At 37.7% G+C, this 23,155-nt stretch overlaps 1 protein-coding gene across 2 annotated transcripts in view; it reads right to left on the reverse strand.

Moving 5' to 3' along the window:
• The window catches only part of PCCA (propionyl-CoA carboxylase subunit alpha), a 263,757-nt gene that overhangs the window by 86,860 nt on the left and 153,742 nt on the right, over positions 1-23,155 (reverse strand). For both annotated transcript variants that reach the window (XM_052705911.1, XM_052705910.1), the window contains exon 19: positions 11,332-11,434. In XM_052705911.1, coding sequence (XP_052561871.1) covers positions 11,332-11,434 — 103 coding nt within the window. The remainder of the gene's footprint in view (positions 1-11,331; positions 11,435-23,155) is intronic.

The following is a 23,155-nucleotide window of genomic DNA, read 5'->3' on the forward strand; positions in this document are numbered from 1 at the left end:
CTATATGGGACAGACTGTGCTGCAGTTCATTTTCAGTACTCAAAATTGCTTTCTTCCTCCTCCATTGAAAGCCATCTTGTTCTCTTTCTTAAGCCTTTCAATAATTCAGTATCCTGATCTCCAAAAGAAAAGGGGGGGGGTTAAAATCCACTGTCTATTTCTGAGTCTCTCTAAATTCTCCCACACACAACTTCTGAGCCCACTGCCTAGTTAGCATTATCCAAACATATTAAAATATCTCAAAGTTTTATGAAAATAAGAATCTGCACATAGAACCCAAGGAGTGCCCCCATTCAGCACTTGGACAGACATGAGCCCAATGTTGGGGTTGCATAGCAGACCCAGACCTGCCTTCTGGCAGGACAGAGAGGGAAAATAAAGAAGCTTTTGGACTGGCAGTGGACTTTAGAAAACAGAATGGTGCAAATGGAGGAAATTACTAGGTGAGGCTAGTAGCAGGAACCATAGAATGGCTTGGGTTGGAAGGGACATTTATTACAGCTTTATGATACTATTTGCTGGTGAGGTGTCAGGACATGGCACAATGCAGTGTCATGTGAAGATCTGTACACTGGCTCTAACCAAGTTAATCCAGCTAGGAGCAGTACAGCTGCATTAATGCAGCACTGCCCAAACTACATTAGCCAGCACAGGTTTCTTTGTACTGCGTTAAACTGTGCCATGTAGAAATATCCTAAAATGGGGAACCGTCCAATGTCTCTTTGGAGACTACTAGATGTAAATAATAAATAGGACTGGTAACCATTGATGAGCCTGATTGTACATCTAATCTTCATTTTCATCCTCCCACAACGCTGGTTCTCTGGTTTTATTAGAACATTATGTTTGCATTCAAATCTTCTGTACAATGAGCCTAATTGCCAGACGTACAGCTGTCCCACTGGTCTTGTATAGCAGGATCTATTCTACAGATCTCCGACTTGTACCAATAGCCAACACTGATACCGAATGAACTCTCCTGAACAAAGCTATGTTTTCTTAATAATAACAGTTGTATAAACATAAGGTCTTCTCAGTTAAAGGGAAACCAACATCAAAAAGCAGTAAAACATGGAACCCTAAACCCTTCTTTCTTTGAAGAAACACGTTTGAAGCGAGGTGTTTCTAGTTATGGGTGAATGAAACGAGAATTCAGCTGCAACAAACGGACATCCAGTCTGTATGAAAGTCTAATTAGATCCATCTGAGAAGCTGTGTCTAAAACCGCTTCACATATTTCAAAGGAAAGCTCTTCAAGTCTATCTTTTGAGAAGAGTACATCAAAACATTTAGTCACAGCTGACACATGTCTATCCACTACAGCAGCATTATTTCTCATAAGCCATAAAAGATACATTCAAGTAATATTAACAATCTAGTTTACTTAAAAATTAAATTAAAGTGGGAAAATTGCAGAAAAGAAGTTTAGGGCTAAGAAAACCACTCAAAGCTGTACGGACTCCAAGTCATCCCCCTCCCCCCGTGTATCAAGAGATTCTGAGGTAGAGCGTCATCATACTGAACATCAAACGTGTTGAGAGCTGCAAAGAGAACAGAATTGAAGATGAAATACTATTCAGGAGTTACGGAGTTAACTATGGCTTCTGTGGTAAAAAAGCCAGGCTCTTAACATTACATTAGCATACTTTTAAATGCAACTATTGCTCCTGCTGAACCAGCAGGAGGAGCTCACAACATTTTTTGATTCTACAAAATTTGGGGAGGGGGTGGGGAAGTAAGTTGGAGGGGTTTCTTTGAAAGTAGGGAGGAATTCGTTGAACTTTTTCTTTCCAGTTACAATGGATGTGAAATCAGTAGGGAAAAAAAAGCACACAAAGGGTGCTCATGTAAGCACTAATTTAAGAAACTATAAAAGAAATATACAACTATTTTGGTGCAGGATGTGAAATATGCATGGCACACAAATGCACTGAGAATATTACTTGTGCCCCAAGGAGTTTTCAATCTTACACCAAAAGAGCCCAGTGGACAGAAAGGGTGGCTGTTATGACAGAAATTAGACTTTCTGAAGAAAAAAATGCTGTATGGCATTGCTCTGTACTGTTACAGATATTAAATTTATATTTTAGTTTATTGCTCACTGGGATTTCTGGAATTGTTGGGTCACGACCCATAGGAGAACACAGTGTCCATTTTCATGTCACAGGAGCTCATGATATGAAGCTGCCTCTGTGAGTAAAACTCAACACACTGCAGGTCTTCACTGGGTAATTTAGAAGCCACCACCATAAAAACCTAGTTCCTCTAAGACAATGAAGATCCTGATCCTGAAACAAGGAAAATAAATATACAAACAGAACATGCTTGTTTTTCAAGTATTTTGCTATGTAACATTTCATAGTTTTTGCTACATTTTGTATTTATGCATTATTTTTAGCTTACATACCAGTGTCAGATCATATGTTACTGTGAGTTTTACAGAAGAATTATGAATCACCAGAAACATGGTACACCACAGAACTGCTATAACCAAGCTATTATACTTCTCTGCCATAGAGGGGAGAGCACGTTATTAAAGCTACAGAATTAGTTTCTTACTTTCATGTTATTTTTAGTTTTCAACACTCTGGCTATTTTCTGTATGCTCTTATAAAGTGCTGCATGAATAAACTAGTATGAGATATACAAACAAACCTACACCGATCTCTCTTTACAAAGCAAATATGCACATATTGTACCAATCCCTTACATATATTTATTTTTAAAACAGTATGTTATTTTAAATAACATGCAACCCAGATAGACTGTTTTTCTCCATTTGCTTAGTACACAAACACTCCTAATACAAGTATATGCAAATATTAGGTAAGTATACCGAATATTTACCCAAGTATTTTTACTTCTGGCTTATCTGACACTATTAACAATTCACAATGTCCTAGCATCTATATGCTCTGGGAGACTCAATTCAGCAGAGTGGAGATGCATACCAGAAAACACTGAGTTCACAACAAGATACCAAGGCCAAGGCTACTTTCATTTAAAAAACACAACGTCAGCATCCACAGAAATGTACCAATTAAAGCAGTTGCCCACAAAGTCAGAACACGAGGATCAGGGCCCTCCTCAGATTGAAGGGTTCAAGCCTGCAGTGCCTCCCCCAGGAGAAACTGTCCCCACACATCAGGAAGGATGAGGGCATCTCTACCCTTCCCGCAGAAATCTGCCACTGTGCAGAAATGAGCATAGGATCAGGAAAGCCACAGCCACAGAGGCAAGCAACAAGCATTACTGTACCCAGTGACAAAAGCAGTGCTTTGCAAGGGTGGAAATCATGGGTTCTTGTCTTCCTAAAGGGTTAGCATACATATACCTCATTAAAATACCATTACACAGGCTATTGAAGTCTTAAAAAAAAAAAAAAAAGCCAGGATGCAAAAGAAAGGACAGCTGAGTTAGGGATGGAGTGGAGTGCAAAAGGAGGAAGGTGAAATTTACATTCCCTTCATTCTTCTGTTCTATACACAAAATGGTCAGAGGGCAGAGATGAATGAACGTTGGTCACCACAGCCCCCCAGAAGTTGACTCTAACCTTTCTACAAGTCCTCTTCCCTAAACCAGATCCAATTTTCTTCAATTAATGAAAATCTAATTAAAAAAAAAAAAAAAGTTGAACAAAGAACTATCATTCCAAAAATCAGTAGATTAATTATATTGTTCTTCCAAGTTGAATGACAGAGCACACTTTTAGACAAAATACAAAAAGGAAACTAAGTAGCTAAGAAATGCAGAGTTGCATTTGATAGTAATTGATCTGACATTGGACAACATGCTTTTCCGGCTGGGGAAAATGGAGTTACCTTCCTACCTTTTTGAACAGATTAAATAACAGTGTAATTGAGGGGACAGCAACTCCAAAACATGGATATTACCATGCTCATTTGACAAGAGATTTACAAATAGAACAAAGTTAACTACACAGCGTTAGCATCCATCAGGTAGGCAGAAGAAAGCGTCTAACTGATGTCAAGAGATACGCTTTACTAAATATTTTCATTATCAATGCTATTTGTTACATTAAATTAACAAATTCTATTTAAAATATGAGTCCAAGAAGTCCAAATGCTGAATACAATCAGCAGCTTCTGGCACTCAAGACACCATTTTGGATTACAAATGTCATGAAAAAACAGCTGTAGCAGAACAGTACATTCATCATGAAATATCCTAAATACTCAGAAAGGTGCAAATATGTACCTTAACTCCTGCCTAAACAAAAACCTAGAGAATGTAGTGATGAAGAGATTTGTTTGCAGAACTTCAGTGGAGAATTTGTATGCTATTATGCAAGGAAAATACACACTACTTTGACAAAGTCGGTTAAAGTTTTCTGCTCATAGCTTCAAGGAGTAAATAACTGATCTGCCCTCCATACTTACGTCTTACGTCTACAGTTTCCCTTCACTCAAAATAACATAGGATGTCAGAATAACAGTGTATTTCATTACATGCACATAACAACATAACATATATGTCACTGTATAATAGAAGGTCATAATTAGAAATTGAGAGGAAAAATTTCCTTTCCTCCTGTAGAAGATGTAGGACTTTCATTTTTTCCAGCTCCCTTTCCTTTTTGCTTTAATTCCTACAGATATGTGCTTTTCACCTCTATTGATACAGGCCTTACGTTTCTGTTATTTGATTTATTAGTTATAAGGAATGATGTGCCTGAAACATATCAGAAATGGAAAATACTAGTAGTTGTGATTCATTTTCTTATAAGATCGTTACTTTTATACTGATAGGACCAGGAAACATTATTCTTCTGCATGGTCTTCTGAAAACGTGGTACTGAACAGGCACTGAATTACGACCTCGCTCCATTCACAGTTGTATTTAATGAACTAAAAGTTTGTTTAGAACAATTTCATTCAACATTGTTACATTATAGCATTCCTTTTCATGCTTTACATACTTCATCTGCATTCCACTTGACTCCGGACCTTCTCAAGTGTTTTTTCTCCCCAGAGAGAATTCCTAAAATAGATTTTTTTAATTATCCTACCCTTCAGTTATAAAATTTACAGCATACAAGATTTTCCCTAATTAAATATATCTTATATTTTAATTTAAAGTAAAAGCTTAATCATAACAAGATATACATGAATTGACTTACAAAAGTAAAGAACATAGATAGCTACTTAACTATTCTATGCTAATGATAAAGGAAGCATTCAAATAACAATGGCACTAATTGCCTTATATCTTTCCTTTTTTATTTTCATTTGCATACTATACAGTAAGTTTTCTTTTGAAAATACTAAGAGGTACAGAAGATGACTTCACACCTCCGCAGATACTTAATAAATTCTTTACTTCTTGTTAAAAAGATAGGGAGGAAAAAAAAAAGCACTCTTTTTAGTTAAAATTATTTAAAATATTAATCAGTCAACTCTTCGTTTGGAAGCATGTGAAACATTTGAATGAGCTTCACAAAATTTCCACAGAGATTCCACACCAGTATGACATTTACTTGATCTTAAATTTGAATTTAGGAAGTGATCCAATATATCGTGAAAATGGAAGTCCATCCTACCAGTAATCTGAACACATAATTAAGCTTTCTCTGGTCTTCTTATTTGGTGTTTGACCTACACAGGTCCCTTTGGAAACATATCAAATTTCCATTTGTTCAAAGTAACTTCTGAACTATTTCACCTTATGCTTTTTTTGAAAAAATAAACAACTTTCATTCACCACAACTTCAGTGATAAGAAGCTACTTTATAACTGAAAACATCTGGAAATTCTTTGTCAACTAAGCAGGCTGGAAGATGAATCCAAGTGGTCTGGGAAGGTATGCATCTACTACAGAGATGAAGAACCCTAAGAGAGTGGGCCGTTTTTTAACATGAAAAAGAACGACAACAATTACTTCCAGAGAAATCATGCAAATCAGCAATAAAGAAATCCCAAGAGAGAGGATTCCTCTTTTATAGTAAAGAATCAGAAAATGGACTATGCCCAAAAGTTCTTCAAGAATGCAGTATATTGCATAAAAACCGCCACAAATTCCGTGCTGAAAGGAAAATTATGTCCTCATCTTATGCATACAGCAATAAACTTCAAAGAAATAACCATGACTGTATCTCCTAAAGTGTAACTACTTAGTGCTGGTATTCGTCATTTGAGCCTTTGGATTCACCCATTGCTTTTTTCCAAAACATTCTTCAGATGTCTACTTCTCTTAACAGGGAAATACTGAAGAATATTGAAGGAATTAAGGAAGGTGGGTTACAGCAGCGAAAAGACTGAACTAGTCAAGTAGCTATTTGTCTTGGGTTTACCAGCAAACTCCATACTTTGTAATGGAAAAATGGTATAGTGGCGGATCCAATAAATTGAACGTTATTATTGGATTACTGGTCCAGTATATTACGATCCCTCTTGCTTAGACCACTTTTGTTCCATGCTACTATCCTTATTATACATTTTAACAGTATTACTTCACTGAATGACATGAAATTCTTCCACAATTCAGAAGGGCAGGTGATGACACTGAAGTCCTACACACACAGCATTGAGGGGCTCTCATCAGTGGGGCTGGGGAAAGCAGCTCCCATTCACTATCATTAGCAGAGAGTCTCCACGCTGGCTGTGAGCAGTCTCAATAGGGCATGCAAAAAGGCAACTAAGCTACCATAACTTGGGCCCAGAGGAGGCTCAGTGGTTGACATTTAGCTCTGAAGGGCTGAGGATATTCCCTTCAGACACGTGGCACAAATCAGTATGGCACAGGGAAACCACACAGCAGCCACGTTTGCTCAGTACATGCAGATTTATTTCCTTACGCTTTTGCCTCTTCAGTCCTTCAGTGCTCTGCAGAGCACTCAAGCTTTGCAAAGGAAGAACAGACTCCAACCTTCACCAGCAAAACTGGATTACGCCTTTGTACTGAAAAAATGAGAAAATCAAAACTCGACAGCCAGAATAACAGTCAAAAAGGTGAAGATGAAATCAATTCCTGTCTGAATTTGGACCAAACAAAAAGTTCCAGAGGTTGGTTAAGGGATACTTTTGGGCTATTTATTGCTGTTATAGGCTATTTTTATTGCTGTTCAGGCTGTCTCATGTAAAGGAAGGTATCTGTCCTTCCTTAGAACCCTATTTTAATTGTAATTCTGATTGTTGGTCTTTTCAGTAGTAGCGAGAGGAACAATTGTAAATTTAAGGAAGATACTGACCAAAGACTAGAATCTGTTCTGCAAGTACCTAAACAGACATACATGATAAGCAGTTAGTTAACAAGGATTCTTCTAGCAATTAATACATGGGAAGAGGAACACACACACACAAAAAATACATTTATATTAATTTAGTTGGAGAGTTCTTGTTATCTAAGACCATCAAAGTTGCTCATCTTATACAAACATCAGTGTTATAGCATAGAAGTAGATGGCTTCAGAATAATAATAGATCTAATTCTACTCTAAAAGAAAACATAGCAAATTGGCATTCACAAAAGCTTTCAGTATCTATAGGAAACAATAAAGCTAAGTACTTTTTGTTCTTTTCACTGTTTCAAACAACACTGCCCGTGCTTGATCATTTATTTTTAAGTCCTTCAGCTTTGGGAAGCAAGGCCTCTAAAGTGGCTGACAGTCAGCCTGCGCTAAGGATCTCCGTTACAAATCAAGTGGTTAAAAACAGATGGCTACAGAACTCAAAATCCTGGAAAATAAAGAGCAGCAAAAAGCAGTTAGTGCTTCACTAAGATTCTCATGATAAAGGAAGAAAATCACAGATGACCCATAGACCAGGATGCTGACAAATGATCCTCCCGTGAACAGCAGGAACCATGGGGAAGCCTGCTGCTCATGCTCCCTACGCAGAGAGCAAAGCACCGCACAGTGTGGGGCGGTGAGGTTTCGGCTGGTGAGAGTAGAAGAGTTAAGGAAAAAAGAAAGAAGTCACTGTTGGAAAGGTCCCAGTGGTAAACAAAGTAAATCAGAATGCGAACGTTGCTGCTGCAATGCACAGTTGGCAGCAGGAGCAAACTTCTGAAGAGGAATGTGAAGGCGGCCCTCCCACTGGGCTATCTAGCTGCACTATGGATTCAGCTACCCTTGTCATGAGCCACAAGGGGACACAGCCTACTAAGTCAGGAGCCCATGTCACACCAACTTCATAGCGAAAAGTAAATGTGGAAGTTCAAAAAGTGAGGCCTGCATTTTTGACAGCAAAGTTCATAAAGAAGGCTTTGAGTCTTTCCGTGTTTTCTTGCAGTATATTATACCTCCTAATCAGAAACAAGATTTCTCATTCCTAGTCTTCAGCTTTTCTTAAGTCAATTGTTTTTCCATTGTAAAGTTTTGAATAATATATCAGAAGATTTTTCACTATACTGTATTTATTCTGTTCTCATCTGCAGCATAATCCCACGAGAGCCCCAGCAAAAAAGAGAAAGTATTAAAGAACAGCATGTCCTCTGCTATTTGTCCTGTAACAAGGAAAAACAAGCGTACCTAAACAATCTTGGTATTCAAAAATAGTTTCCTGCTTTGCATAAACCCAAGCTCAGGATTTAATATCGACACTTTAAAATTTAAGTGAGATAAATCTTATGGTAATCTTAAAATCCACCCGCTATGATTTACTTCATCAGCAAAGAAATACCCAAGATATAAATAACTAAAAAATTATCTCTTCATAGAGTAAATAGTCTTCGTTAGGGCAGAATCAGAACACCAAAGCTACTGACTCCAGGTCTCCAGACCCCCTTCCCTACCCTGTGGCTACCCAAACCCGTATTCTTCCTTTCTGTTGCTTCTAACTCTCCTGTCCAACCTAACGCACCACAGGGCTGCACAGAGATAAGCAGGATCTTTGCAGGCCTGCTGCTCTCCTCTCTGCCCCAGTGGGATTCCCACAGAGCATTGCTTGCCCACAGCAATTTTCCTACAAGGGAAAGTAGCAAAGGGGGGCCAACTGACTTTGAAATATAAAGGAATTTACAAAAGTAAACAAAAATAAGGACATGCTTAACTACTCGCTCTTGTTTAGCCCAGTAATGCCAAACAACTTGATTATATTGGAGGTTTTACTGTTTGAATAATAAACTGAAGGAGTAGCAATCAGATTCCGCACATGCCATGTTAAAATGGGCTTGCACGAGCTGTAATGCCCATGCTGCTGCAACATTAGAAGTATTTAGCAGCTCCAGATTTTGACAGATTTGGTCTGTGGCACAGTTAGGAATGATTTACTGTACTTTAAAGTTGCTGTATGTCAATAATTACCAGCAGCAAAAGCGTTACTCCTTTCTCAGTTAGTGCACCTTGAAGAGATATAGTGCAGCTTACAACTGCTGCTCATTAACCTAGGAATAACTCATATATAAGCTTATAATTTCAGTTACCTTCAACATCAATGTACACAAAAGCACAGAAGAACGCTTAGGCCTCCTGGCTATAAACCTTCCTTAGTCTGACTTAAAGATAATGTTTATTAAAATTAACCAATTTAATATAAGCTTGAGCCTAGACAACTAAATAAAACTCAACTAAATCACTTAAAAATGTATGTGCTACCCCCTTAAAAAGCAGCAGCCACTTTCTAACCCTCAAAGCTGCATATAGCTCCAGGCTGACTACTGACAGATAGCAACCTTGCAGCTAAAAGGTGGAAAGGCTGAGGGCAATGACAGCTCCTGGAAAGAGCAGACAGACCACTGCCAGTCCTGCCCTGTTGTGACAAGGCTGTTGTGCTGCCTGAACAACGGGTTGCAGTGAAGTTCACAGAACAAGTATAAATTTTACCAATTTAGAAAAAAGGAAAGCGTTCTGAGATGGCCTTAGCTCACAAAGCACAATTCACAAGGGGGATAAATGTCTCAGCTGTGGTACGGTGCTACATTCTATGGACTGAGTGAGAAAGTCACACGGAAGACCTCCCAGTATTTTTTTCCTAAGAGAAATTAACACTACAACTGAACTGACCTCCACCTTTGATATTTCAAGCAGTGAGTTTGCATGAGGGAACTTTAAAAGGTGCTTATGGATTTTGCCCACATCCTTTTTTTCTGCACACCTATGATCCACATGGAACAGGAAGTATCCTCTGGTCTCTACTCACACATTTATCTTATATTCATCTGGAGTATGTATGAAACAGTGCAACACAGAAAGATGCACTGTTCTAAAAGAAACTAGTTAGGCATATTCTTGTCCTACTTAGGCCAACAAAAAGATTGTTCAAAGGCAAAATTTTTATTTGCTCAGTTTCACGTAAGTGAAAATAATCACCTAAAAACATTACCGACTACAACTTCTATACTTCTTAAATAGAAATCTCAGTAGAGCAAAGCAAGAGTGAATCACCAAGACAATACTGTCTTTGCTTGATGAAATATTCATTTAAACATCCTTTTTCAAGTAAATCTCATGATTCTGAATATGACCTAGCTGTAAACACCACAACTAAAAATATCATGAAGCAGATGTTGCAGAACATTCTTCAGAGAAGACTGGCAAGAAGAGCAAACAGAGGCAGACTGGGAGACTTCTGAGGTTCCTCACAGTCTTGTCCTGTATTTCAGTGATTCTAGGAGAAACTGACTTTCTCAGATCCCTTTGAAAACTTTTGCCTAAGAGTTAACAGATGCTATGGAAGTGAACTATTTTTAAAAATCTCATTTTATTATGGAATTACTATTAATAGACTTAAAAAGTAGTTCTCTCTATAAATCTACTGTCTTAACACAATTCAACCAGCTTGCATCCTGGCTTTTTTCTGCTGAACACAGCATCACCATTGTTCTACTGGCATAGTCTTGTCTGCCTTTTATACTGACAGTATTGTTTAAGAAATTGTTTCACAATATTTGTAAAAATAATAGTTAAAACACATGCATCTGAAGTGATTTTACTATGCTTGCATGCAGTTTTACTACTTAGGTGTCAGATAATTTAATTCTAGTGTGATTATATATGCAACTTGCTCAGTTCTTTGTCTTTTTAATCACTGAACTAAGCTAACATAATGTTTCTCAACATTGCAGTTATTTTCTCACTCTTAAACATTTATAATGGAAGCATGAAGACCTTATTTCTAAACAAGACACTAAAGAGGGTTGTTAATTAAAAAGCTAATTTAAGTGCATTAAAAATGTTCCACAGTCATGAGCAGAGAAAAATCTCTATACAGTCACACTATTTAATTAACATAGAGTCTTTTTTTTTTTTTTTTTTGCTAAAGACAAGACAAACATCCATGTTTGGTAACTGAACAAACAGATTATAGTAAGAGTCAATGACAATGTAAATTGTCTCAAATGGACTGAAAATCTTGGAAAATGAGCAGAACTTACAGAAAATGATGAGTCATCCTTTGAAACTGCAACAGGGTAAATCCCATCCCCTAGATGCACAGAGAGCTCCCAGCTACTTCTCTTTGATTTAGCAATAGGAATTCTAAAAAACAAACAGAAAAAGAATTTTTAATAAATTTCACATTTTTCCCACTTAAACCAGGAGCACTTTCCTCATAGGATGGTCATGAAGGATATAAAACATCATTAATTTATAGACACAACCAGGAAAGCATATTTCAAAAAAAGTATTGGATACATTTTTTTGTCAAATGAGGTATGAAGAGAAAATGCACTCTTTCTTTCTTTGCCTTGACACACTGACTATGCTGATAGTTATGGGAAGCTCTTAAATGCATCCAGCACTTGCTACAGAATTAATTCAAACAGGATGAAAAGCAGATGAGAAAGTGGGTTGGCAGAAGAATAGCAACACTGATAGCTGCAGCATTCTTTCTATGTGCAAAATATAAACGCTAGTCCTTTCATCTCATTCTCAGTAAACCTTAATTAAAGTCCAATTAGACACAAAAGATTCCGCCAAACCCGTAATACACACAATTTTATAATGAATGTATATTTTATAGAATTTCATCCACAGAGTCCATCAAATAAACTGAAAAATGACTGTGTATCACAACCCATACACAGGATTATATCTGTTCCCACTGCAGTCAGTGGCTGCACCAGTTATCAGGTAACACGAGAACCATGAATCTTTCCAACTTCAGCTCAACGAAGCATATCTGACAACAAGGGAAACAGACCTGAAGAGTCATTCTTGTTAATTCAGAGTGAAGTAAGTAGTTTTCAATATTTTATTTAAAATGTATATTTGTAACTTTGATTTATTTCCTTCCTGCATAGCTTCCCACATCTCTTCAATTTTGTTGTAATAACATGTGTCCAAAGTAGGCTGCAATCTTTTCTAGTACAGCAGCAGAAACATCAGTAGATGTTTCTATATCAGCAGAATACATCAGCAGTCTCCTCTGTAGCTTAAACAAGAATGTACAAAGGTGGAGTTTGACACCATTAGGACAAAAGTGCGTTATTTTGGCACAGCTTTTCTTCCACACTGACTTCTACACACATTCAGATTCTCTGTAGGAAATGTACAACACTAAGCTCACCACATTTGTATCTTCTTTTCAGGTATAACACTCATCTATCATAGAATGTTTCAGTGCAGTCTTCAGAGTCTTAAAACTCGGAAACACATTTTTCTGGATTGTGCCACATGCATTCTGCTAAGGATTCAGGGGCCCAGTGAACCACATCTCCCCCAGAGGAAATGTTCGGCGTGTCTGGAATCAACAGGGAGAAGCACCTGAGTCCTCCAGTGGCACAGGAGAAGCCAAGGATAACATACCAACTTGCTAAGAATTTATGCAATTCCTTTAAGAAGGTTGGGTTTTTTCAACATCTAAAATATAGGCAAATAGAAACTCAGGAATCCAAACAGCCAAGAAGTTTCTAAAAACTGTGCTTTGCAATGCGCCTGAAATGGGTAAAATCAAAACATGTGACGCATTGGCTAGACTAATAGATGCATTTACCATTAGTTACTCTGGACGCAAGCCAAGCAGTCTTATACCACCTTTCACCAAGCATCCTTGATCACTTCTATAACCAACACTCCTCACAAAGTTCATAATATTGAAAATAGCCTGTTCCCATGCTAGTGATGCCAAGCATTATACTTCTCATTCAGTATATGGAGATCATTGTCAAAATGAAACGGAAATGGCTTATTAATGGAAATGGTCTATAGCTTATTGGGTGCAATGACATTTCTCAGCACCTCATCTTCAAACTTCTTTATGTCACCAAAACATTTACACTGGCTGATAGGAAACATTACAGACACTGGAGTTCCTGAAGAAGAGGAACTGAGGAATTTCCTGAACAGGTAGCAGGCAGAGAAATGTTTTCATTGCACTTCCTGGCACAAGAGCAACAGTAAGGAGGAATGTAGTGGACTATGGAAGAACCCAGCTAAATTCTATATAGTATTCTATTATAATAACCAACAGTGCTCTATAGAAACTTCACATTTCTTGTGTAAGAAGTAAGACCTCATCTCAAACACAGCTTAGTAGGATCTGCTTCATTGATGGCATGAGATTCCTTATAACCCCGCTGGCATGCCCTTGCTTCATATTGCATTTGACTGGAAGTGACCTCATGAATCTGGCCGCTGGCCATCAAAGGAAAGACAGTCTTGTTCTCCAGCAGGGATTATTTTTGTTCAGTCCTGTCTTGCTGAGCTTTGTCAAGTGTATCTCCAAACAGGATGCATGCCTCTTGAAAGGCATGACTATGATCACTGCTTTGACGGGGTTTCAAACTGCCCCACAGGCATATAATTTCTCTCTGCAACACTGGTGGTCAGGAGGGCAAGGTCCAGAGATGTATCTAATAGCAAAGTACACTGCAAGTTTTATGTCCCTCCTGGAATTACTGGATTCTCTTGCACAGGGACATTTTTTAGCTTTGCTAAGCAAATGCCTGGGGCTACGTAGCTGATCTACAACTATATTGACTAAAATAGATATGTACACTCTCTCATAAGAATTCTGCTTTTTCTTCATCAAAACAAATTCCTTTAAAAATTTTTTTTTCAGTATTTTGATAGGATTTAAAGGTTTGTGGGGTGGGGTTTGGTTTGCTTTTTTTTTTTTTTTTAATATATGGAGACCCATTTGGATGCCTATGCGTGCAACCTATCATAGGGTACCTGCTACAAAGTTCAAAAGCAAAGGTCAAAGTCAATCCAAGTTTCTTGAAAATCAATGGGTAGAAAGCTGATCAAGCTGATCGAACCTGTGAACTACTTCAGAAATGCTGAAGTTTCTATCAGGTTAAGAAAGGGAGAGGGGATGTTTTGTTTGTGTATTTTTATAGCGTATGAGATGCCCAAGTGCCGGAGAAAGCCCCTCAGTTAGGACTTTTGAATATATGCTCTACTAGTTGATATAAATGCCACAAATTTCTGGCTGTTTTGAAAGATTTGAAACTTTTAAGAATTCTACATACTGGGCTGAAATCTTAGATAGTCTGTTTACATTTAAAAAAAATACTGGAAGACAAAATGATGCCATTTTTATTACTACAAAAGAAGCAAAATTTTTAATTGTTTTCATTCCAATCTCAGATTCAGTATCACAAAGTTCAACATTCCCTTTCTTCTCTCAGTCCTAACACGTGAAACATCAAAGAAATGATGTGTGGAGATGACTGGCTGCAGGAAGAAACACAAGTTCAGCAGCAAGCCGAGTGCTGGGTGAACAGGAAGCAGGCCACAGAGAGGCTGTTTTCCCTTGCCAGTATTACACACAAGGAGAGGGGGAGAGCAAAGGGAGCACAGTGTGGCAGCACAGACAGGACGAGAGGGAGGAGGGCATAATGAACTCTTTCCATACAGTCTTCTCTGACCTGCCTTCCAAGGAGAAGTAGCACCAGCAATGGGGAGTGTACTACGAGGAAGGCGGATGGCCTGGCTCCAAGTCAGAAAGGTGTTACTCTAACCACGTAAGTTATAAAAACGTGTAAACGGCGTGAGAAGCAAAACAGCTCCTTTCACCTGCTTAGTTATTTCTTTTCAATCTTTGTCACTCAACTGCAGATGATGTCACGGTCTCCTAAGGCATTCCATATGCAGCACACTGCGTTATATTCCTCTTAGCCCCAGCTGCCACGACAGAAAATGAGAGAGACTTTCGAATAACGCAGCCATCACAACTCCTGCTTTGCAAATTTTCAGTGAGGGATGCAGAAAGCTACTAAAGATTTTAGCTGACACACACTCGCTGCGCTCATGAAAAACAGACACTAGTTAAACTATTACCTGTTCTAGGCAGAAATAAATAACGAAAGAAAACAGACATTCACAAAGGCAAGGCGAGTAATAACTCTGCCCCAGTTTGTCCATTTTGATTGTCATCAACCAATCGCATGGGAGGAACTCAATAAAACTACAATTTTCTGCAGTTTGTGGCAAATAAACTCCTCTCTCTCGATTACTGTTGATGATGTAATGAGCTATGATAAATGTCACCAGCTCCTAAAGGGTCAGGAAATTGCGTATGGATTTTTTTTATTTTTTATTTTTTTTAACATTCAATTCAAAATGTGAATTCTAACGCAGGGGAAAACTTAAAACATTTTTTTACTTCTAATATTTTTGCTGCATAAAACTTCAGGTAAAGGCAGAGAAATCCCAAACTATCACAACAAACTCTCCGGTTATGAAAGATTATAAGCATTTGAAGACCACATTATGTGGCACTCTGTAAAGCTGCTTTTCAATCGTGCAATTACCTATTCAGCAGTTAAATAAAAGTGAAATATTGACTTAAAACAATGTTAATGGTCAAAGAATCATTAAGAAATCCTTCATCATAACTTTCACAGCAGGTGGCCTGTAAAATGATCAAGAATAATGTGCTGGATTCTGTAGCCACCAAGGTCAGTTTCTGCATACAAATCTTTGCAGGAGGAGAAAAAAAGACCTTCAGAAAGTGGGCCATTCATCTGAACCAAGTTCAGAGAATTTCCAGCACTGTGAAAAGATATGTTATGCAAGCACATAGATGTATTCAGTGGGGGTAGACTGAACCAGCTACATGGAGACTACAAAGGAGCCCTCCCATGGCTCATGAATAAGTCGAGGAAATGATCAGAAAAAAATGGAGAGATGTTTAGACAGATGGCCCACTTAAAATGCCTGGGACAGGGCATAAGCAATTTTAATGAAACTTTAGATCTACCATATAAATTGTTTCTTATTTTCTCCATACTACCCCCCCCAACCCAGAAAACTTGAGAAAAGCAAATAGAAATTTAACAACTCAAACAGGAGTATGTCTTGTGATATAAAACAGGGAAAAAAAGGAAGTAAATCATATACTTTTGAGCATTATTGGTTTAATAAGTTCTCATACAAAGAAATATCCTTCACAGAACCTTCAACTATCAGATGAATATAAAAGCAGGGAATGGATAGATTAAAAGAATTCTAAACAGAAATGTACTGCCAAACAAAACAAAAATCTAAGCTTTACTATCTGAGTACTTTCAACACTTTCCAACATAAAAGTTCATCCCTGCACAGAGAAGATAAAAGCAGCATTTTCACAGGATTATTTTAAGAACTAGAAATTATGTGAAAGGAACCTAAGAATCTGGGAATATTTTATTCAGCAATTTGAAATATTTTCTCTATATGTACTCACACACACTTCTGCATACATTCAGATGGATTCATCTGTACATAAAAATGGGTTTCCCTTCTTTCTGCTTTATGTATGCATTATGTATACATAAGTCCTTTCACCAAGAGTACGAAAATATACCATCATTAGAGTAAATTATAGTTCTGCATGTGTCATACAAAATAATAACCTCTACTAGCCAGTGTGCCAGCTATCAGACAAAGGCTGAATTATCCAATAGTTAATGTCAAAACGGTTATGTCAGAACGGCTTTATATTGCACTTTCTTGCACATTAAGTTTAGATCAATAACAAAAATGTAAATTTAGAGACATGTGAGCTATGTCTGAACAGAGACCACTGGAAAAAAATGAAATTATGTGGGAGGTAAACTATAAAGTAGAAAGCATTGATTTAAAAGAACATTATGGAGTGAAATGTACTTTCATTCGAAGTAATATACATCTGGATGTTTCCTTTAACGGAAGCCTCCTGGAGGATTGATACAAAGGCCTGCAGTGCAACATTTACAGAAAGCCTCCAGTGTCTTCATCAGCAAATCCCAGATCAAGGCAAACTAATGAAATTGTTAAATCTGGATTCTGTAACTTGAGGGTGAATGTAGCTACCTGGATTTAAGTGTCATAGCTCAAGCACTTTTGTCAGTTAACCCTGCAGACAACCTGAGGTCATCCTGGTTCACCTTCTTTCTTTCTGAATGTCTTTAGCCTAATGGGTCCTGCTTGCCTGCTCTACTCTAGCTTCTTGATAGCCAAGCAGGTGTCCAGGAAATAGAGGATCCTCTGCTGAAGCCGACTCCAAAGTCTGGAGGAAAAGATGTGCTCCAGGCACGCAGGCTAATATCAACAACTCTAAGTCACTTAAAAAAATCTTTTATAGCTCTTAGCTTTAAATCTATCAGGAAAAGGAAGTAAAATTTGCACTATTGCGAACTTAGCTGCAACAGATTTGTGCTTGCAGCAAATGCACCCAGAGAATGAAAGATCTCCGTTATCCATCTCCTTCAGAATATGAAGATTCAAATTTACTTCTCAACTCCCACAAGAAAGAAGCCAGTGTCCAAGCAACTCTGGAGGAAACCATCATCTCGCTCTGCTTTTGCTTGGAAGGAATAAAAGTCATTGTTTAGGTTGGAAAAGACCTTCTAGATCAAGTGCAACCATCAACCTGACCTACTGAGTCCTATCGTTACACCATGTCCCTTAGTGCCACATCCACATATCTCTTAAATACCTCCAGCATTGCATGAGAGGGACATCTGCCTTCCAAAGGGAAGTAACACAAGCAATAGGGGCACATACTAAGAAAAAGGTGGATGGCCAGGCTCAAAGTCATAGAGGAATACTCAGATCACGTGTTCACAAGTACAGAGAAAAAACATTTGTTTTACATGCAGTTTACAAATCTATGCTTCTGATATTTTTCTAGCTATCTTTCCTGAAATCAGCAAAACTATTTACCAAGAACTACTTGGAAGCAGGTGTTTTTAATCAGATCAGTCAATGTTGACTTCTGTTGAAAACTGCTACAGAGAAAAAGAAATCTAATAATCTACTTGTCACTAAGAAAAAGTTTTGGGCAATTTCTCTTTCATTAAAATATGTAATTTCTCAACTGTGTTTCTACCAATTACTTCTGCACCCTTTATTCTTTGTAAGAGTTCAGGCAAAACTTGGTATTTAGATTCAGGCCCACTGAAAGAGTTATGCTAAGAAGTGCTTCACCCCTGCCAGCTCCTCTCATTTGAAAGCAATGAGAACATCACACAGTGCGGCACTTTTGAAAAACCATTCTGCCAGTTGGGAGTACAAAATATTTATTTTAGAATCAAATTTAAAACTTCTGTTTTGAAAAAAAATCTTGGAGAGACATTTCAGTGCTGTCTCTTATGTTAACATAGCTTCTTTAACTACAAGTAATTTACAAAGTTAATCCCAAAAAGCACATCAACTCATCTTTCATCTCCAGAGATGCACCATTACAGCCAGCAACATCTGGTAGAAATGCAGCAATTCTTTGAAGAATAAACAGCGTAAGAGCAAACCCAGTGAAACCTGCTCAATTTACTACATTAAGATCATGAGTGAGAGGTAACTGCTACAGTTAAAGGAGAGAGAATACGTCAGAATAAGGCCATATCTGAAGAAATCTGGCAACGCCATTGAGGTTAAGAACATTAACAGAGAATACCTGTCTGCAAAATAATGAAAAATAATACAAACGTTGAAGTTCACACATCTTGGAGCTGACCGCCTCTTGCAAACGCAGTTGCAACACAGGCAAAAGAGTTCATTTAACAGCTTAACCACTTCATGCCACAGATCACTTCCATAATACCGCTGTACTGATCATATTTGCTCTGTTGTTTATTTCTTCTCTATGAGACTTAATTCAGGAATGTGGGGTTACGCATCCAAGATGGTACAAGATTCCAGAAAAGGATGGTCTGATTTTCCCTTCCTGACTATCCCATATGCCATAATGTAAGAACTGTGATCATTTTGCAACAATCTATTTTTCCTGACTTTGGTCATATTTTCCAAAAGATGCACCTTTAGTGCATACACAGGAACTGGTGCTGGATGACAGGCAAACACGAACTATGCATCTATCAATTCACAGATAAATCTGATCAGAGCATATGGCTACAGGCACTCATGCTATTTCCTGGCAGGCAATGCAACAGCCACATCCTCTTCTTGGCATATAAAAAAACATGATGTGCTTTATAGATTCTAAAGCTTTGTTCTCTATCTTTCCTGCACTCTACTCCCATCGAATGAAATTAATGCCGCTAATTCTGTTTGGTTAGAAAGGAAAAACAGAATATGAAAAAACCCTAAGAGTTCATTAAAAATTAATTTATATTACAAAGATAACATAAAACATGCATGTCTTCAATAAGTATTAATTCTTAACATCTAGACAATTATAGCACATTAGAGAGCTCCGATGACTCACATTACCATCAATACATCATCTACTGCACCTTCAGCTTACCTCTTCAGTTCACACCACAGGGCTTTAGACATGTGATATTAACCATAACCATAACACATCTCTCCTCAATAAGTTAGTCCTCAGGTAGGCTGATCTACCTTTTGGTAACACTCATCTATTTTTATTACACTACTCAGGCACCATGAATCTGCGACACAAAAACCTAGGCTCCAACTATTTTAAATTATATGCATTCAAAAGATGAATCTCTATTGCACTCTATATATTATCACACTTTTTATAGGATGCCTGCTATTGTTCACATTATGACCTCACAAGTAACAAGAGAGCCAACAAGAAAAATGATATATAGATTTCCTACTCACCTAAAACTATATGCAACAGATATGAATGAAAGAATTTCAGCAGAAATGATTAGCTAAATTAGGGTCATTGCTTGTTTAGGACAAAAATAAGATACAGGAAGAAAATACTGAAGTATTTGTAACAACAGCTCAGTATTATTAAATGAAACTTTTGCCAGCTAAATGTTCCACTGATTGTTGACTGTTCCAGTCAAAGCGAAGAAGTCAGCCTGTGCGGGTGGGAAGGACCCAAAGAATGGCAGTAACACAACTGCATGTAATGAGTGACACAAAGTGGATTTTGTACTTCAATCCTCCTCAGTTTATTCTGGGGGAATCACGACCACTGAATATGAAACAAGTCATATTGAGAGGGCTAAAAATCCATCTAATTAAGTATTCAGTGATCTTCAAGTTACTGTGATTTGTCCAAGGATTTGGGGCACCGGGGTGTGGGGGAAATGTGTACGTTTGGTGGCCCTGCTAGGCAGGGGGGTTGGAACTACATGATCCTTGAGGTCCCTTCCAACCCGGGTGATTCTGTGATTCTGTGATTCTGTGAAATGAAGGATTTAGAAAAGAAGTGCTGCCACTACTTCAAGGGCAACAAACAAAGAGAAGCTGTTGGTTTATGGCATCTCCCTCTCTGAACAGTAAGGGTTGGGCGCCGCCAGATGCAGATCTGGCTTTGAATTTCCATGTCTGGTAGAAGAATGTGCAACAAGGCCTGGAAAAAATCACTACTGGTTAGTCAAGGTGAATCACACCACCACCCTTGGCAGAGGAAGGAGCCTCAGAAACACGTACCACAAAACTGAGTTGAAACAAAAGGTTGAAGCCTAGGAAAAAAAAATTTAACAAATATCCCAGATTGGTTTTTTGGGTGTTTTTTTTTGGGGGGGGGGGGGGGGGGTCAATGGACTATTAGTTTGTATTACTGCAATACAAGTGTTTCAAGACTAATTTTACTAAGCACCAGAGACAGACAGGATAAAGGCTTGTCATCTCCTTTCTAAGTCAATAGGTAAACATCCCTGGTTTCAAAAGAACCATGTTCTGCACTGCTCTTTCCTGCCCCGTCTTTCTCACACTACAGGCTTTGAAGATGCATGTTAAAGGGAAGCCACAGCCAAAACAAACTCCAAGCACCACATCTAATTACACAAATGTAAACCACTGAAGACTGGTCTGTGGTATATATTAAGGAATCATCCATAACCACAAAAGGAAAAGTCATTTGGGCAGCCTCAACACAGATCCAGAGAAAAACATTTAGGCATCTGAATACTTAATATGAGTCAAAGGATATCTGGATGCATTTCTTTGAAGACACCATCTAAGTATGTCATCTGAAATATTCTGACATGCTCAAGTAGCTTTACTTATAAGCGAGTCACTACAACATCAGGTTATGAAGAGAGCAAAAAGGGTTACCTCAACTGCAGGCAGCAGATCAGTGGAAGATTTTGAGTTATCTCAGGCAAAACCAGCAAATAACAGCACAATTAGCAATATTACCTCTGAAATACTTTTCCCATTACGAGCAGACAAACCTACATTGTCACAGAGCAGGAAACAGATCCGTAGTCATACTTAGAAAAATGCATATAAAGAAGTGAGGAGAAAAAAAAACAAAGGTCATTATCTCTTGAAAATATGTATATCAGGAAATCTCTTATCAAGAATGTGAAGAAAGAGCTTTCATGATTTCTGAGGGAAAGGTGGGATTCATTTTCCTCCAGAAAATATTTCTTCATTGTTATCACTTACACACGCACGCACTATAGGTATGCAAAAGCAACTTGACTCTCTCGAAGTTAGAAAGAAAGAAGCCTCAGCTCAATCTTAGACATTCGCACTTTTAATTTCATCCTTAAGACAGAATCAAGCATAACTGCGTCGAAGGTCAGCTTCTATACTGGCGTATCAAATTTCAGGCCAGCAGCTCTTTTATTTAAAATATGTTAGATAAAAAGGTAATATGCACTCTGTAAGAGTTCCCTTGAGGTTAGAAGCACCAATAAATTAACTGTTACCATATGTTTGGCTCCTTTTGGCAAAATTCAGCAGAAAAACACTGCCAAACCACTTTTGGCAGGTAATGATATTTGGTAGCTTATAGTTCAACTTGGGGAAAAAAAGGGAAGTGGACAGAATACTTCGGAACAGCATTGTTGCACACTGTTGAAATAAAGACTCTAACAAAGTCAACTTCATGGGTCTGATCTGTCTCCTCAAAAAAGAGCTAGATCAAATGTAAACTCAGCCTACCTAATGCAGTACTGCAAATGTTTTGCTTTATAAAAAAACACTGTGAGTATGTGTGAACTATTTTGCAAGCAAGAAGCTTTGTAAAATTAGTATTATGAAGTGTTAAAATGAATATTGTTAGTGTTTTCATTACAACAGGCTTATCTCGTAAATGAGCAGAGTTTGGCCTTCTTTACAACACTGTGAGTTTTTACATTTCACTAGTTAAAATTAGAAAGAAGTTTTCCCACTTTTTCTGTCTACATGATTGAGAATAGAACATGCCAGTTAAAAATCCTTTAGTGCTACATCTATAGTTATAACTAGAGATGTAAGATATAAAATTCTGGGCATTTTAAGAATATCTATTGCAGATTTGTTTTAATTTCCAGCCAAATAGGTGGAGGAGAACCTAGCTATCTTTCTACCAAGACAAGCTGAACTTGCTCTGTAAGGTCACAGATTACATCAATGTTTTTTCAGGTATGAAAAGGTCTATTCCATTTCATTTCTGAAATCATCTGCAATAAAGTACTCCAACTGCATCATTACTATTATTTTCATTTCCAAAAAAAGTCTTTTGCTGATGCCAGAAACATGACTTTTGTGTTTCAATTGCATCATCCCAAAAAATTCTAATTTTTATGCAACAGACCACTTGCTATTCAGTTTGCAGTCCTATGCACGTATCCAGTAAGTGGTTTTAAGCGGGCTGACAGATATAGGCCAGTTACTTCACTTCTTAGAGTCACGTTATTCCATGGTTAATCCTACATTTGCATTAATTTGATTACAAGCACTTAAAGGTAGGTGTAATCATAAAGCACAGGAGTAAGGATCATACTATAAGCTTCTGAAAGGTTTTTATGGAAGAAAAATATTTTTGCCATTCTGCAAATGCTTGTCTCATTCATCTATGTGAGATTTTACTAATAATCTCCTCATTACTGTACTCACCTTCTCATTTTTAATATATATTTTTTTAGTTTTAAATAAGGCAATTTCTGCAAAGACTTGACACTGAAATCAGAG

Source organism: Tympanuchus pallidicinctus, unplaced genomic scaffold, assembly GCF_026119805.1.
Source record: "Tympanuchus pallidicinctus isolate F22 unplaced genomic scaffold, pur_lepc_1.0 scaffold6, whole genome shotgun sequence".
In the NCBI taxonomy this organism is placed as follows: domain Eukaryota; kingdom Metazoa; phylum Chordata; class Aves; order Galliformes; family Phasianidae; genus Tympanuchus; species Tympanuchus pallidicinctus.